This window comes from Lucilia cuprina, chromosome 6 (assembly GCF_022045245.1).
Source record: "Lucilia cuprina isolate Lc7/37 chromosome 6, ASM2204524v1, whole genome shotgun sequence".
Lineage (NCBI taxonomy): Eukaryota > Metazoa > Arthropoda > Insecta > Diptera > Calliphoridae > Lucilia > Lucilia cuprina.
Window position 1 is genome coordinate 54919691 of NC_060954.1, and position 16551 is coordinate 54936241.

General features: G+C 28.9%; 4 protein-coding genes across 7 annotated transcripts; 2 read left to right on the forward strand and 2 right to left on the reverse strand.

Moving 5' to 3' along the window:
* Positions 1-2793: 2793 nt before the first annotated feature.
* Positions 2794-5113, reverse strand: LOC111684762 (NADPH:adrenodoxin oxidoreductase, mitochondrial). Its single transcript, XM_023446960.2, has 3 exons — positions 4817-5113; positions 3967-4339; positions 2794-3903 (listed from the first exon to the last, which is right to left on the reverse strand). The coding sequence occupies exons 1-3, from the start codon at positions 5047-5049 to the stop codon at positions 3079-3081; spliced, it is 1431 nt and encodes a 476-aa protein (XP_023302728.2). The 5' UTR covers positions 5050-5113; the 3' UTR covers positions 2794-3078.
* A 1444-nt stretch (positions 5114-6557) lies between these two features.
* Positions 6558-7581, forward strand: LOC111684764 (transcription factor MafK). 4 transcript variants are annotated; one of them, XM_023446963.2, is made up of 3 exons: positions 6558-6680; positions 6850-6942; positions 7053-7581. In XM_023446963.2, exons 2-3 carry the CDS (start codon positions 6922-6924, stop codon positions 7416-7418), a joined length of 387 nt encoding a protein of 128 aa, XP_023302731.1. In that variant the 5' UTR covers positions 6558-6680; positions 6850-6921; the 3' UTR covers positions 7419-7581. The 4 variants fall into 4 exon arrangements, with proteins under 4 accessions (XP_023302731.1, XP_046809469.1, XP_023302730.2 ...); XM_046953513.1 differs by having other exon boundaries at positions 6850-6924; XM_023446962.2 differs by having other exon boundaries at positions 6591-6924.
* A 128-nt stretch (positions 7582-7709) lies between these two features.
* On the reverse strand, positions 7710-16342 carry LOC124420507. Its single transcript, XM_046953512.1, has 5 exons — positions 16317-16342; positions 9342-9463; positions 8217-8513; positions 7984-8159; positions 7710-7916 (listed from the first exon to the last, which is right to left on the reverse strand). The coding sequence occupies exons 2-5, from the start codon at positions 9408-9410 to the stop codon at positions 7766-7768; spliced, it is 693 nt and encodes a 230-aa protein (XP_046809468.1). The 5' UTR covers positions 9411-9463; positions 16317-16342; the 3' UTR covers positions 7710-7765.
* LOC111684761 (26S proteasome non-ATPase regulatory subunit 7) lies at positions 9613-11374 on the forward strand. The gene is made up of 2 exons (XM_023446959.2): positions 9613-9958; positions 10025-11374. Exons 1-2 carry the CDS (start codon positions 9784-9786, stop codon positions 10861-10863), a joined length of 1014 nt encoding a protein of 337 aa, XP_023302727.1. The 5' UTR covers positions 9613-9783; the 3' UTR covers positions 10864-11374.
* Positions 16343-16551: the final 209 nt, after the last annotated feature.

The window sequence follows — 16551 nt, forward strand, 5'->3', positions numbered from 1 at the left end:
CTATCTATCTATCTATCTATCTATCTATCTATTTATCTATCTATCTATCTATCTATCTATCTATCTATTTATCTATCTATCTATGTATCTATCTTTCTATCTATCTATCTATCTATCTATCTATCTATCTATCTTTCTATCTATCTATCTAACTATCTTAAAGTTTTACTAAATATACTTTTAAACCTCACTTATTTTTTTGGGGCAGTCCACCAGCAATAAATACTTTGAATATTTTATTCTAACATAAAATTTTTCAAATATACTTTGTTATTTACATTAAGGCCGTAAATAAATAAATAAATCCTAAAAAAAAAACATTAAAATACACGTAACTCCTTTCAAATGCCACACGTACGAGTGTATATTTGTGAATATTTGGTGGAAAAAACAACAAACGGGTTGCAAAAACATATATTTAAATTGATTTATGCAATCATTAATTTCATTTAAGGTTATAGTTTTTTTCATACGCGAAAAATCATAAATTAAACAAATGCATATAGAAAAAGATTAAATAAAACAATTTTTTTTTTATATTTTAGTGAAAAAAGTTTTCAATTAAAACTAAAATTCAATGATGTTGTTGTTTTTTGTTATTTTCTTTTAACTACTGTTCAATAAAAACTAAATATGTTTTTTTTTTTTTTTGTCTAAATGTCATCAATTTTCACACATGATTTATTTATGAAATTCAGCGCTTTTTGTTTACCATGGCGACTATTTAATAATAATATTTGACAGATAGAGAATTTATTTTAAAGCTGTTTAGAACTAATAACTAAATTTATTTTTATTTTGAATTCAGGCTCTTGGAAAGTAAATGTTATGTAAATTAAATGATTAAAGAAAAAATATCTACTCGAAAAAAAAACTTAAATAAAAAAAATACATTGGACATTGGAGTCAGGTAGTGGCTATGCTCACTTACACACTACTACAAAAATAAGCAGTTGCATACATTAACAAAACCGCTGGTTATTTCCTGTGCGCCAAGTAATGGCCTCCAAACAAAACGAGAGTATTTTAGTTGGCTAATTTGCATACTTAATTTGATGTACGATATATATCAAAGGTAGTGTATTAGATCTAAGTTCAGATGTCTTTGACTAGTAGATATTAGTATTATCTACGAAGGAGCATTTTTGATTGGAGGTAAGTGATATTTCGGTCATAAAAATTTTAAAAAAGATAAAATGGAACTATATTAAACCACTGCATTAAAGGTAGTCAAGTAAACTAATCCTATTTATCACCACTCATAGCTACCTATGTTTTTATTTATTTATTTATTTATCTATCTATCTATCTATCTATCTATCTATCTATCTATCTATCTATCTATCTATCTATCTATCTATCTACCTATCTATATCTATCTATCTATCTATCTATCTATCTATCTATCTATCTATCTATCTATCTATCTACCTATCTATCTATCTTTCTATCTATCTATCTATCTACCTACCTACCTACCTATCTATCTATCTATCTATCTATCTATCTATCTATCTACCTATCTATTTATCTATCTATCTATCTATCTATCTATCTATCTATCTATCTATCTTTCTATCTATCTATCTTTCTATCTATCTATCTATCTATCTATCTATCTATCTATCTATCTATCTACCTACCTATCTATCTATTTATCTATCTAAATATCTATCTATCTACCTACCTACCTATTTATCTATCTATCTATCTATCTATCTATCTATCTATCTATCTATCTATCGATCTACCTATCTGTCTGACTATCTATCTATCGATCTATCTTTCTATCTATCGATCTATCTATCTATCTATCTATCTACCTACCTATCTATCTATTTATCTATCTAAATATCTATCTATCTACCTACCTACCTATTTATCTATCTATCTATCTATCTATCTATCTATCTATCTATCTATCTATATATCTATCTATCTATCTATCTATCTATCTATCTATCTATCTATCTATCTATCTATCTATCTATCTATCTGACTATCTATCTATCTATCTATCTATCTACCTATCTATTTATCTATCTAAATATCTATCTATCTACCTACCTATTTATCTATTTATCTATCTACCTACCTATCTATCTATCTATCTATCTATCTATCTATCTATCTATCTATCTATCTATCTATCTATCTATCTATCTATATATCTAAATATCTATCTATATACCTATCTATCTATCTATCTATCTATCTATCTATCTATCTATCTATCTATCTATCTATCTATCTATCTATCTATCTACCTACAAATATTTGGATATAATTACATCACATTTTCAACTCTGATAAAACCACCCTTAAGGACACCAAAAAAGCTTTTTCAAGTAACAAAAAATGATTATAGTATCTTTAACATTTATACCGAAAACACAAACATTTAAGGACAATATATTGTATGAATTTTATATCATAAACTGTCCGAAAGTTATCCTATAACGTGGGAATGTTATTATTTAGATTTATAGCAGAAAAAGCTTTAATTTTATAAACTAGAAGAGATTTATAAGGCGAAAATTTATAAAATGTTGGAACGAAAAAGGTATGTAGTCATTAATAAATTACACCAAAATAATTCCAAAATATAAATACTACTGTTATATTGTAGTTTTATAGAAACTCCAAATAAAGAAGTGGGCATTTTTGAGAGAAATGGTAAATGAAATATGTTATATATTCGTTAAAATTTTTAAAATCGGTTCTTATAGGAAATAGGGAAATAAACAGCAACTTCCTTAAATAACAAACCAAATAGGAAAACATCAACACTTTAAGTCTACTTTGATAAAAATTTAATTTATTTAATATACTTATAGAAGAATGTAACAAATTTGTAACAAAGTAATAAATTTTATACAAATAATGTAAAAATTAGTAAATAAAAACCATTTTTTTGTAAAAAACAATAAATCCCCTATACATAATTTAATTTTCTAACAAAAATTAAAACTTTAGACTTGTTCGGCTATTAATTTTTACTACAAACTTTATATGCTTATTGTATCATAAAACAAATATCTTTAGCACCTTCCTGTTAGTTAATAAACATTTTGATTATCATACACCAGCTACTTTCAACATTTCATCGATTTGAACAATTTTCTCTCTAGGTTTACCCACCAATTGTCCCCTTTTAGTTTCTTCTTGATCAATTTTTTGCCAACCTTGCCAGTTAACTACAGCATGAGTTTTCAATAACTCCTTTAAGCCCATTTTCTGATCATCTGTATTAATATTTTTACTTAAAACATCATCACATATAGTTTTAGCTACAGCAAAAGCTCCATTCATTGTAGTCAAGATAACGCCTGTGGGACCAGTGCCCAACCACCCAGCCACATATAAAGCATTATCTATAGTTGTATCCTCTGGGGATTTTAAAACTCTACCCTGTTGGTTAAAAACTTTTCCTGTTTTAGCATCAAAACATATAGCGCTATCGGCACAGGAAGATTTATATCCAATACTTCTAAGAACTAATTCTGCAGGTAATGATTCTTCTTGTTCGGTGGCTATAGCTTGATCATCTTGCATACGATTGACATTGAATATAAGTTGATTGTTGTCTAATGATTTAGGTGATCTCATGAAAATGGGTAAAAATTGTCTTTTATGTTGTGGACTTGGTGGTTGTTCTTTTAAGCTTTTAAGCATTAACTCTGTTAAACGTTTACGAGGTCTAGCTAGTTTGTCAACTACTTCTGCTACGCCTTCAAAGTCTTGTTGTCTCCATCGTGTGCTAACATTTGGCAGTTTTAACATTTCCCTTAGTTCTTTAATGGTAAAAGCCACCTGTAAAGGTCCTCTACGACCAACTAAATATACTTGTTCTACTTTACTGCTGGCTAAAGTGTCCAAGGCGTAGGAGGTTATATCGGTTTTCTGAAATGAAATAATAATCTTTACTAGAGATGTGACTATAATCCTAACAGTAATTAAATTTACCTTTAAATCATCAATTGGGCTCAAAAGCATTCTTGCAACATCAACTGCTACATTGCCTTGACCAACTATTGTCACAGATTTGCCATTTAAATTTGGATTTAGATTCTCAGCACCCGGTAAACCATTATACCAAGCAACAAAATTTCTAGCCGACAATACATTTGATTCGTTTTCATTCGCTATACCCAATTCACGATCTTGATCGGCACCATAGGTCAAAAGGACTGCATGATAGTTATCCCGTAATTGCTGTAAACTAACATCTTTACCCAATGTAACATTACCATAGAAATTAAAGCGAGAATTATCAGCAGTTTTTGTAAAAGTGTTAATGACATTTTTCACCTCCGGATGGTCAGGGGCAACGCCGAAACTAAAAGAAAAAACAACAACTATTAACAAATATAGTAAAATATTTAAAACTAAAATTGATAAACTAATTGTTCAAGTCATTAAGATAAGAAGAAAGTATTGTAACACAAACCAACTCAACAATGATGAAATTTTTCTATATAAATATGAAATACTTGTAAATTGTATAATAAGTTGTAATAAAAATTAAGTTTTAACTAAAAAAAATGTTTAAATTAAAACTACTTCCGGCTTTCTTGTTAATAATCTTGAGTTTATGTTTAGCTACTGTAAAGGCAACGTGGAGTTTGACCAGTATAGGAAGTAATTATTTTAAAAACTAATTAAATTTTATAGAATTGAACTTTAAATTCTTTTATTTAAGCTTATTTTCAAAATATATTCCGTGCCATATTTGATCCTATATTCAATTCCTTTACCATCAGTCCTTCGACATCTGTCGATACGACTGCAAACGGTTCATCATAATTACACTTACCGCACTAAACCAAAGGGTACTGGCAATTTTTCTATTACATCTACTTTAGAATCTTGCAGGGTTTTTAGTATATATTGAGCTGCATAGAAACCTGCTGGTCCGGCTCCTACAATACAAATCCTTGGTCCAGTTGAGCCACTTGTTGAATAGCGATGTTTTAAGTTAAATCTAAGTTTTGTTATTAAACTATAGTTTTGTTGTGTTAGGTTTTTATTTAAAAGTCTTTGTAGCATTTTAGTTTAAATTTAGTATGTAGTTAATTTATTATAATTTATGTTTATGCAAATTAAATGTAAACAATAAAATAAGTGAAATTTTAAATTTTCGTTGTTGCTGTAAATTTTTATAATCAGCTGTTTTAGGGTAAAAACGGAGGAGAAAAGAACAGAGTTGTTGTTGTTGTTTAAGCGATTTAATACAGCAGTGATGCCAAGTTTTAAATAACAATTGAAGTTTGACAACCGAACTGGAACCAAAAACAAAAATATAATTTCGAATTATGCAAAATTATATATCCGCGATGCATATATCTGTAAATATGAAAAAATGTAAACGCTAAAATCTTGAACCTGAAGATTATATAATTAATAACAGAAATCACAAATGTTTTTTATATAATAAAATAATAATGAAAAATTTAATTATTGCATAATATACATGCAATATATATGCAATTAATCCATTTGTCATAAGACTGGAGGTCCAAACCAAGCGTTCTTCGCTTTCTCGAATTATATGCGTCTGTTAAAAAAGTAGAATCAATGTATTTGTATGCTAAAAGTACAAAAATGTATATTAGAATGTTTAAAGTAGATCCAATTTCAAAAGGTGGAAGTACACAACACGCGTTTTACGCGGCAATGCGTTATAGACTTCTGTCAAGAAAAGTTGAAATTAGGGTTCTATAAATCGACTTTCGAACAATCGACTTTTTGTCGAAGTCGACTATTTTGTTCAAAAAAAGTCGAATATTATCTGTGAAAAAAGTCGGAAAGTCGAAAATAGTCAAACATTCAAAAATTGTTGAAAATCGGAAAAAGTCGAAAAAAGTCAAAAACAGTTAAAAATTGTTGAAAATCTAAAAAAAGTAGGAAAAAGTCGAAAATCGTCGACAAGTCTGATATGGTCGAAAACAATCAAAAAGTCTGCAATTGTCGAAAAGTCAAAAAAAAAAATCGAAAAAAGTCAAAAAGTTAGAAAAAGTCGAAAATAGTAAAAAAAAGTCGTCTATTTACAAAAATACTAAAAGTGTAAAAGTCGACTTTTAACTAACTGAAAAATGTCGAAAAATTGACTTTTTGCATAAAATGCAAAAGTCGACTATATATTGATTTTTTAAACATTCATTTCCAAAGTTTTTTCACAGTAAATCAAATCTTGTAAAATCGATAATGTGTTTACCAAGGGCTTAAATTTAAAGAAAAACCTAAAATATGGTTTAGATGAGATAAACGATTAGTTGAAAAACGATTTATAACTGAAAAAACAAAATAACTTTACTCTCTTTAGAAAAAGTAAAAATTATTGATAATATTTGAATGGCCACAATTTTTTTCAAAAGTGGATTTTTGATACAAAAACCTATAATTTAAAATATATATATTTAAAACATTTTAACTGCGCAATATACTTTTAGCGAGTTTTTTTAAAGCAAATGTTATCAATACTGCTTAACATATTTTGTTCGTTTACCAACACTATTTTTATATGTATAATAAACGCCGTGTTTTCCTTATTATTAATTGACTTTGAAGTCTTGCATTAAAAACAGTGAAAATTTATTGTAGATTGTGAATAATAATATTTTTTAATAAATTCACCTGTTGAAAAAAACAAAACAAGAAATAAACTATTTAAAAAAACGGTATTTATATTTTTTATATGTAAAATACAAATACTTGTTTTATATACTTATATAACTATAAAAAGAAAAAAATCAATAATTATCTATCTTTTTACCTAAAAAAATATAAAAACCAACACATCATCACAACTTGCAAAAAATTAATCCCTAATTGAATACAATGGAACAGACATCATTACAACAGCAGCATCTAGTACAGGCACAACAACAACAGTCAAGGAGTAATATAATAAAATCAACTATGGTAACTGAAGATCTTTATGTAAATGCAAATAATATCAAACTTTTTTTACTTTTTTTGAAAATTGTTCAACATATAAAAGCAATCAAATATATTAATAATTTGTATTTGTTTTTTTGGAATTTTTTTAGGCCCCTCTATCGCCCTGTCCCATTCCAGATATAAGCGACGATGAGTTGGTTTCTATTTCTGTGCGTGATTTAAATCGCACTTTAAAAATGCGTGGTCTGAACCGCGAAGAGATTGTACGTATGAAGCAACGTAGACGTACTTTAAAAAATCGTGGCTATGCTGCCAGTTGCCGTATTAAACGTATCGAACAGAAAGATGTTCTAGAAACAGAAAAGTCGCATGAATGGACAGAACTGGAACAAATGCATGAAGATAATGAACAGTGTGCTAGAGAAATTGAAACGTGGAAAAAGAAATATGCTGCCCTTTTGCAATTTGCTGCCCATAATGATATTCCTATACCACCGGAATTGGAAACTTGTTAATAATATGAGGGAGAGCAACATTTTTCTTTTGCAATTTACTGAGTACAAGTTTTTTTTTTAATTATTTTTTTTATAAAATTTAACTACTATTTAGATATAAGTTTAGACAAATTAAGATTTTATGTTTAACAAATATATACATAATTATTTTTAGTAAAAAATATGTATATAAAATGTGTTTTTTATTCAATTTTCTTTAAATCAATTCAGAAAAATATATACTATTTTAAAATTGGATTCTGCTTGGATTCAAGCTACAATTTCTGGTTGAGAAATAATAAGAATCATCATCGTTTATCAATTAATATCTATTAACCTAAAGCTACTTTAATTTGTTTAAATATTTCTTAATTTATATTAAGCTGCGTCTTCAAATCGTTTATATCCTTAAACAATTCCTTTGATTCATTAGAGTTTTCATTTGCCTCTTCGATACACTTTAATCTTAACGCTTTCATTTGTTCATCAACAGTTTTATTCAAGTTTTGTGTGTGAAGCCTAGAAATTTGCAAAAATTGTAATAAAAAACACATTTTATTTAATTTAAAAGTTTTACACATCATACTTCATTTCTTCTTCCATTGGCTCCAACATATTAATAACATCTCTTATTTGTATAAAGTCCTGAGCACGATTATTTAGCGTTGTTTTAAATAATTCCTCTTCCTTTTGCAACTTCTCTAGACAGCAAACTGTTTTTTGCCTCAAATCATTTATAGCTGCTTCAACTTCATGATAAGGCTAAATAATTAAAAAAAAACAGTTATTTTAAAAGTCCATAAAACTTACTAAACTTACTTTTAATGCTATCACATCTCTAGTAATCATTTCATAGAAACGTTGATGTAGTTTCTTATTTTCCTCCTCGACTTTAACATTTATTGTTTCGTTGCATTTTTTAACTTGTCCAGATTTAGTTTTTAAAATGTCCATACCTCCTTCTAGCTGACAATGTACATTATTCAGCATAACATCAATGGCTGTCATGGAAGTGTCTAGATCGTTGCTGATTGCTTGCTCAGTATTGGCCTTTAAATTATTATTTATTTGCTGCTTACTTAGTAATTGAGATTTAAGTGAATTATGTCTAGTCGACTGTAATAAAAGAAGAATATAGAACTTAGTCTAAAAAACCAATATTCTCGCCCAAACTTTGGACTATAGTCTTGTTTATAGTCTGGACAATAGCCTCGTCTATATTCTGGACTATAATCTCGTCTAAAGTCCGGATTGTAATCTCGTTTATAGTCTATATTATAGCCTCGTTTATAGTCTGGACTATTGTCTCTTCCATGATCTGCACCAAAGACTTGTCTATAGTCTGGACTATTCTCTCTTCTTCTCATAGTCTGGGCAAGATTCTCATCTATACTCGACTATAGTCTGGGCTATTTCCTCTTATATTGTATTGACTATGGTCTTTTCTATAGTATGTACAATAGTATCTAAAATAGTCTGTACTATACTCTCTTCTATAGCCTGGACTATAGTCTCATCTCTATCGTATTTTCTATAGTCTGGACTATATTCTGGACAATAGTATTTTCTACAGTTCGGAGTAAATACTCGTTTTGTATGTTCTGGAGTATAGTCTCGCCTCGTATAATCTCATCTAAAGCATTGACTCTAGAGTCCAAACCATATAGTCACGCCTATGGTCAACTTTTCAATTAATTCTATGCAAGATTATGAGATTAGTGAAATGAATGAAATACAATGTCATTTTAAACACAGTTAACACTCCTTCATTTGACAATACAACGATTAACGTTGTGAAATAAAGTAGACCGGTTGAATAGGAATCTTATGGACAAATATTGGTTGTTCCTCTGCAATATGCTTATACAAGAAAATGTAACTTATCCCTTGGTATTACTTAAATTATCATGAACTTAAAACAATTTCTTTTTCATAAAAACATACCATTTCTTCAAGATATTTCTTCAAAACATCTTTAAATTCAGATTTTTCACAATTTTTTACCAAATCCATATTGTTTTTTTAATTATTTGCCAAATTAAACGTTTTCCTTAAAACATGTAAAACTAACGGTAAATAACAAAAAAAATACTAACTTTTCAACAATAACAGAGTTGTTCTCATAACATTATTTGACATTTAATAGCAACACTGTTATTTTGTCAGTGCTACCAACATTGACAGCATGAAAAACAAAAATTGTCTTTAGAAATTCTGCCTGTCATTTAGGAGTTTGCAAAATAATTTTTACATTGAAAGTATCTTTTGCGTGATTTTTGCACAAACAAATTCCGGTTAATTAAAAGTTTATACATATAAAGATTTTTATAAACGGAAACGAATTTGTTAATAAGTTATTTGTGAAATATTTAAGAAATTTAACAAAATGCCTTCATCTGAAGTTTTGGTAAACAAAGTCATTGTACATCCACTTGTATTGTTGTCCGTGGTGGATCATTTTAATCGTATGGGCAAGATTGGAAATCAAAAGCGTGTAGTGGGTGTTCTATTGGGTTGCTGGCGGTCAAAGGGTGTTCTAGATATATCCAACAGTTTTGCTGGTAAGTCTTTATTAATTGGTTAACATTATTTTTATTTTAAAACTTTTTCGTTTTTTTTCTTTATAGTGCCTTTCGATGAGGATGACAAAGATAAATCTGTTTGGTTTTTGGATCATGATTATTTGGAGAATATGTATGGCATGTTTAAAAAAGTCAATGCCAAAGAACGTGTTGTGGGCTGGTACCACACTGGTCCCAAACTTCACCAAAATGATATTGCTATCAATGAACTGATAAGACGCTATTGTCCCAATTCTGTTTTAGTTATTATTGATGCCAAACCTAAAGATTTAGGTTTACCTACAGAAGCTTACATAGCCGTTGAAGAAGTTCATGATGATGGTTCTCCCACCAGCAAAACATTTGAACATGTACCCAGCGAAATTGGAGCAGAAGAGGCGGAGGAAGTGGGTGTAGAGCATTTGTTACGTGACATTAAAGATACCACTGTCGGTAGTTTATCACAAAAGATTACCAATCAATTAATGGGACTGCGCGGTCTTAAGGCTCAGTTGGATGATATAAAGAATTATTTGCAACGTGTTGGTGATGGCAAGATGCCCATTAATTATCAAATTGTCTATCAACTACAGGATATTTTCAATCTATTGCCCGACATTACAAACGATCAATTTACCGAGACTATGTATGTGAAAACAAATGATCAAATGTTAGTGGTCTATTTAGCCTCCATGGTACGTTCTATCATCGCCCTACACAATCTCATCAACAATAAATTGGCTAATCGTGATGCTGAAGAGGGCAAAGATAAGAAGTCCGATGATAAAACGAAAGAAAGCAAAGAAAAAGAAAACAAGGATACCAAGGACAAAAAGGCCGGTTCTGATACAGAAAAGACCGACAAGAGTAAGGATGATACAAATACCAAGAGCAGTAAGAAATAGGAGAGAAGAAAAAAGAAAAAGAAGCCTAGACGTAAAAAGAAACGTGACTGAGTAACGACTTTCATCATTTGCTAATTTATACTACAAATAAAAAAACAAAACAAACTCCCAGGCTCTTTATTCGTCAAATACACATTTCAAATGCAAGCAAAAGAAAAAAAAATATTAAAATATTCAAAAATTACCATTATTTCTTTAAGAAAATACATACATATTTAAAGGAAAGCGAAAAACAAGAAACCCAAAAACAATCTTATTGAAAATAGTCTTCCGTGCATCGGAACTATTACTATTTTCTCACCCGTAGTCTTTATAAAAAAAAACAAAATGCCTATTCTACTAATAATAAAAATGTTTGAAAACAAAAAGTATTTGCTTTAAAGTTTAAACTTGAAATTTTTTTGCTTTTCAGCGCTCGTTATTAGGTGGCATTTTGATTTTGTAAACAGCCATTTAATGAAAATAAAACAAAGGTATACGTTTGTTGAAAATTATGATCAAGATGATGATATTGAAAGTGTTTTCTTATTTTCGATTGGCAACGTAAGTTAAATATACTTTTGTGTGGAGTGTATTCTTTGTTTTAAATTAGGGTGTTCCGTTGCTAAACAGAAATATTTGTGAAATGTTTTAAATCAGTTTGTGGCGGAAACTTGATTTTGTGTGTGAAAGAAAAAGATGGTTGATATTTCTTTCTCTTGCATACAAAAATCTAAAGTTTCTCAAAAAAAAATCTAAGACCTGGTTCACACGAGGAAACTTTTTTTGGGAAACTTTTGATTTTTGTGTGTGACAGAAAGGGAAAGAAATATCAATAATTTCTCTCTCCTACACACAAAATCAAAAGTTTCCTAGTGTGGACCGGGTCTATGTAGAGTTTGTTTCTTAACAAAAAAGAAAATTTATAAAATTAAATGATTCTACCACCTCTTCATAATATGTTAGAGAAAATTCGTTTATAGTCTAGTTCAGAAAAACATTATGAAAATTCTACATTAAGTTGATCTAACATTGTACAGAAAGAATCCTACCACCACTTTCTGATATTTTAGTTAAAATTTATTAATTGTGTACTCTATCGTTTGGTTTATACTCTAGTCCAGGTGCGGATCCAAGGGGTGGGGAAAAGGGACATTTCTCCCCCCAAAACCAAAAATTTTTCATACAAAATATAAAAATTAGTAAAAAAAAGACTAGACTATAGACTACACTATAGACTAGACTATAGCCTAGTCTATAGCCTAGTCTATAGTCTAGTCTATAGTCTAGTCTATAGTCTAGTCTATAGTCTATAGTCTAATCTATAGTCTAGTCTATAGTCTAGTCTATAGTCTAGTCTATAGTCTAGTCTATAGTCTAGTCTATAGTCTAGTCTATAGTCTAGTCTATAGTCTAGTCTATAGTCTAGTCTATAGTCTAGTCTATAGTCTAGTCTAAAGTCTAGTCTATAGTCTATTCTATAGTCTAGTCTAAAGTCTAGTCTATAGTCTATTCTATAGTCTATTCTATAGTCTAGTCTATAGTCTAGTCTATAGTCTAGTCTATAGTCTAGTCTATAGTCTAGTCTATAGTCTAGTCTATAGTCTAGTCTATAGTCTAGTCTATAGTGTAGTCTATAGTGTAGTCTATAGTGTAGTCTATAGTCTAGTCTATAGCCTAGTCTAGTCTATAGCCTAGTCTAGTCTATAGTCTAGTCTATAGTCTAGTCTAGTCTATAGTCTAGTCTATAGTCTAGTCTAGTCTATAGTCTAGTCTATAGTCTAGTCTATAGTCTAGTCTATAGTCTAGTCTATAGTCTAGTCTATAGTCTAGTCTATAGTCTAGTCTACTATAGTCTAGTCTATAGTCTAGTCTATAGTCTAGTCTAGTCTATAGTCTAGTCTATAGTCTAGTCTATAGTCTAGTCTATAGTCTAGTCTATAGTCTAGTCTATAGTCTAGTCTATAGTCTAGTCTATAGTCTAGTCTATAGTCGAGTCTATAGTCTAGTCTATAGTCTAGTCTATAGTCTAGTCTATAGTCTAGTCTATAGTCTAGTCTATAATCTAGTCTATAGTCTAGTCTATAGTCTAGTCTATAGTCTAGTCTATAGTCTAGTCTATAGTCTAGTCTATAGTCTAGTCTATAGTCTAGTCTATAATCTAGTCTATAGTCTAGTCTATAGTCTAGTCTATAGTCTAGTCTATAGTCTAGACTATAGTCTAGTCTATAGTCTAGTCTATAGTCTAGTCTATAGTCTAGTCTATAGTGTAGTTTATACTCTAGTTTATACTCTAGTCTATACTATAGTCTATAGTTTAGTTTTTAATCTAGTCCATAATATAGCCTATAGTATATCCGATTGTCTAGTTTTTAGCTTAGCCCATATCTTATTGTCTAGTCTAAACTCTGTACTATAGTCTAGCTTGTAGTTTATTTTGTAGTCCAGTCTATAGTTCATTCTGTAGTCTTTTGGTATTTTAAACCAAAAAAGTACTAAAAAGTACTATTTTTGCTCGTATATCATTGGATCCTCATTTAAAACCATCTATGAAGAATTAACCAGATTTAAAATGTTGTCCTTATCCAAACATTAGTTAATTTTTTAGTCTAGAAAAAGAGTTGTTCAATAAATATTATTGGAGAGAAAAAAACAATAATTCTTCTCACACTAAAGAAAATGCAATCAAGCATAAAAAATAATTAAAAAGTTATGATTCATAAGTTTCAAAATTTTAAATATGTTTTTTTAAACATTTTTTAAGGTTTGACTTATTGTTGATGATATTTTGACATAATTGTGCTTAATTATAGCTATTAAAAGTACAAGCCTTATTTTTTTTCTTTGAAACATAAGAATAAAGTTCAAAACATTTGTAAATCATTTACAATTTGTATATTAAAGACAATTTTTAAATTTAAAATATTAAAAATTTCTTAATTTCACACGCCTTGATTTTATTTGGAAATTTTTACGGTAGAGCATATAATCACCATATGTTTTGAATAAAGTATTGACTGTCAAGTTAGATTTTCTGAAATGATTATTTGAATTAATAAGATATTTTGTGAAATTTAGTTGCGATATATTTAAGAGTTCATGTGAAACATATGATTATGGGTCTTAGCTTTATTTAGGACCTCAAACTTAAACTGATTTCAATTCAATTTTAATTATTCATTAATTAACTTATAGTAAAGCCAACGAAATTAATGAAATAATCCAAAAAAAAAATTCCTTATCACTCCGGTTATTGAACGTAAATGAATATTGATCACCAAAGAAAGTCCAAAATCTGAACTTGTAATTTATATAATTCTTCTACATATGTATGTATGTGTAAGTATATTAAATATATAATTTATATTTTCACACTTTTTTTTCAATAATAAATCAAATCTATATAAAAAATAAAAAAATATAATTTGAGCTGTTGACTGAAACGATGTTGCTCTTCCCATTTTCTTTCCGAAATTTAATTAATCTTAAACATCTGTTGTTATTTAAAATAAATAAATATGTATTGTTGTAGTATTTTCAAATATCAATGGATTTCGAAAATGCCAAGAGACATAACACACACTAATAATATTCAAAACACCCGACACAAGCAGCAACAAACAAACAAATAGATTAAAAGTGATTTGCATGCCGGCAAAGACGATTTGACGACTACTGACACAAGTTCCAAGCAGCTTCTACATTTTAATTTATTAGTTATAGTGGAGACATAGACATTTTTTTTTACACATAAAATTACTAACAACCATTTCCATTGGGCGGCACTACAACAAAGTGTTTCAATATAAAATGTCATTTTAAAATTGTCTCCGATTTACTATAATTATTGATTTATTTAATAATCCCTTAATTTTGATCAGCATTAAGTCAAAACTGTCAAATAATTTTTAGAACCAAACTAAATTTACCACTCTTTCAACACCCTGTTGCTGTTAAGAATTTTGGAAGAAAAATTCTTTTGGAAAATTAACAAAGAAATCACAAAGAGGGGAAAACATTACAAAAATGCATTCCAGCGAAAGTAATGGTTAATTATGTTCTACACAGCTGCAATTTTAAAATATAAAATTAATATATACCATCACCCTTCGTGCCCCACAATATTTTACATTCAAATGTATGTGTGTTCCGATTCAAGTGCTTTCTTTTATATACATACGATATATGAAATGTCTTTTCTTGATCTTTTGATGTGTTCTGTAAAATGTCTAACCATAAAAGGTGTAAAAAATATGCTTTGTGGTTTTCTTAGGAAATATGTCTATTTTTAATTTCACTAGTATAAGATTTATTATTTCTCTGGATAAAAATTAAAAAGAACTTGTTAGATCATTAATCATCATAGCTGGCGAGGAAATGTAAGGGTATGCGGTAAGGAGTATCACTAGACTCTAGAACTTTATTTTGTCCTTTCAATTAACTATACTATCGTTCAAAATATATTTGAATATAGATCAGACCATAGAATAGACTATAGTCTTGGCTATAGACTAGACTATGGACTAGACTGTAGACTAGACTATAGACTTTACTATAGACTCTACTATAGACTAGACTATAGACTAGACTATAGACTAGACTATAAACTAGACTATAGACTAGACTATAGACTAGACTTTAGACTAGACTATAGACTAGACTATAGACTAGACTATAGACTAGACTATAGACTAGACTATAGACTAGACTATAGACTAGACTATAGACTAGACTATAAACTAGTCTATAGACTAGATTATATACTAGACTATAGACTATAGTGTATGTATGTACTTAATGTAAGTTTTATTACAAGACCTAAAACTCCAAGAATATTGTCCCATTATTATTCTCACTGCGAAAATTAATGGAATTTTTATGAAAACATTTCATTTTGTAGCAAGAGTAATTCTTTAAAAGTTTTCTTTTAAGTGTCAGTAATTAAAATTAAAAGCCTGGTGGCATTTTGTTAAATCTTTTACGATCACTTAAAAATTAATTTAAAAACGTTAACACAATGTGTTTTTTCAAAAATTACGCACCGTGACGTATAATTTTATGCACGTGCTATATAAATATTCGATGAAATTCTTGCCAAAATATTCGAGAGAACGCAAGAAAATTATCACTTATCAAGAGATAAAAGATCTTAAAATAAGTTGTTCTTTGTCCTTGGCGCCATCTATTAAATTAATATTGACATTGTTAAAAATACATTTCTAAGAAGTATGTCACAATTTTCACCTTAACACCCTTTGATCATTTTGTAGGAGGAATGATTTAAATATTTTACGGTCTGCGGACATGACAATCAAATGACAACGGCACATTTATTAAAAGGGCTTTAAAATTTAATGAACAAATAGCAGACACTAACAAATACATAGGCCTATAGAAATCATTCTCATTGCTCTCTTTCATCATTAACAAATGATCATTAACTCTAATTATATAGCGGTTCCTATACAAAATACCGTTATATGTGGAAATAAGAGAGCTTTTTGTTCCCGTTGTATTTTCACTCTCTATTAAATGTGTGTTTTAAGTGTTTTTCTTGTGATTTCATAAACATTTCCAATTCATTTAACAACATCTTTTTCGCTGCTGTGTGAGTTTTAGAGGATCTGATTTTTCGTAAGATCTTTCAGTTGTTAAAGTGTAGCAACAGCGCATAGTACGCTGGCCGGACTAACCATCCGCTTTAAATTT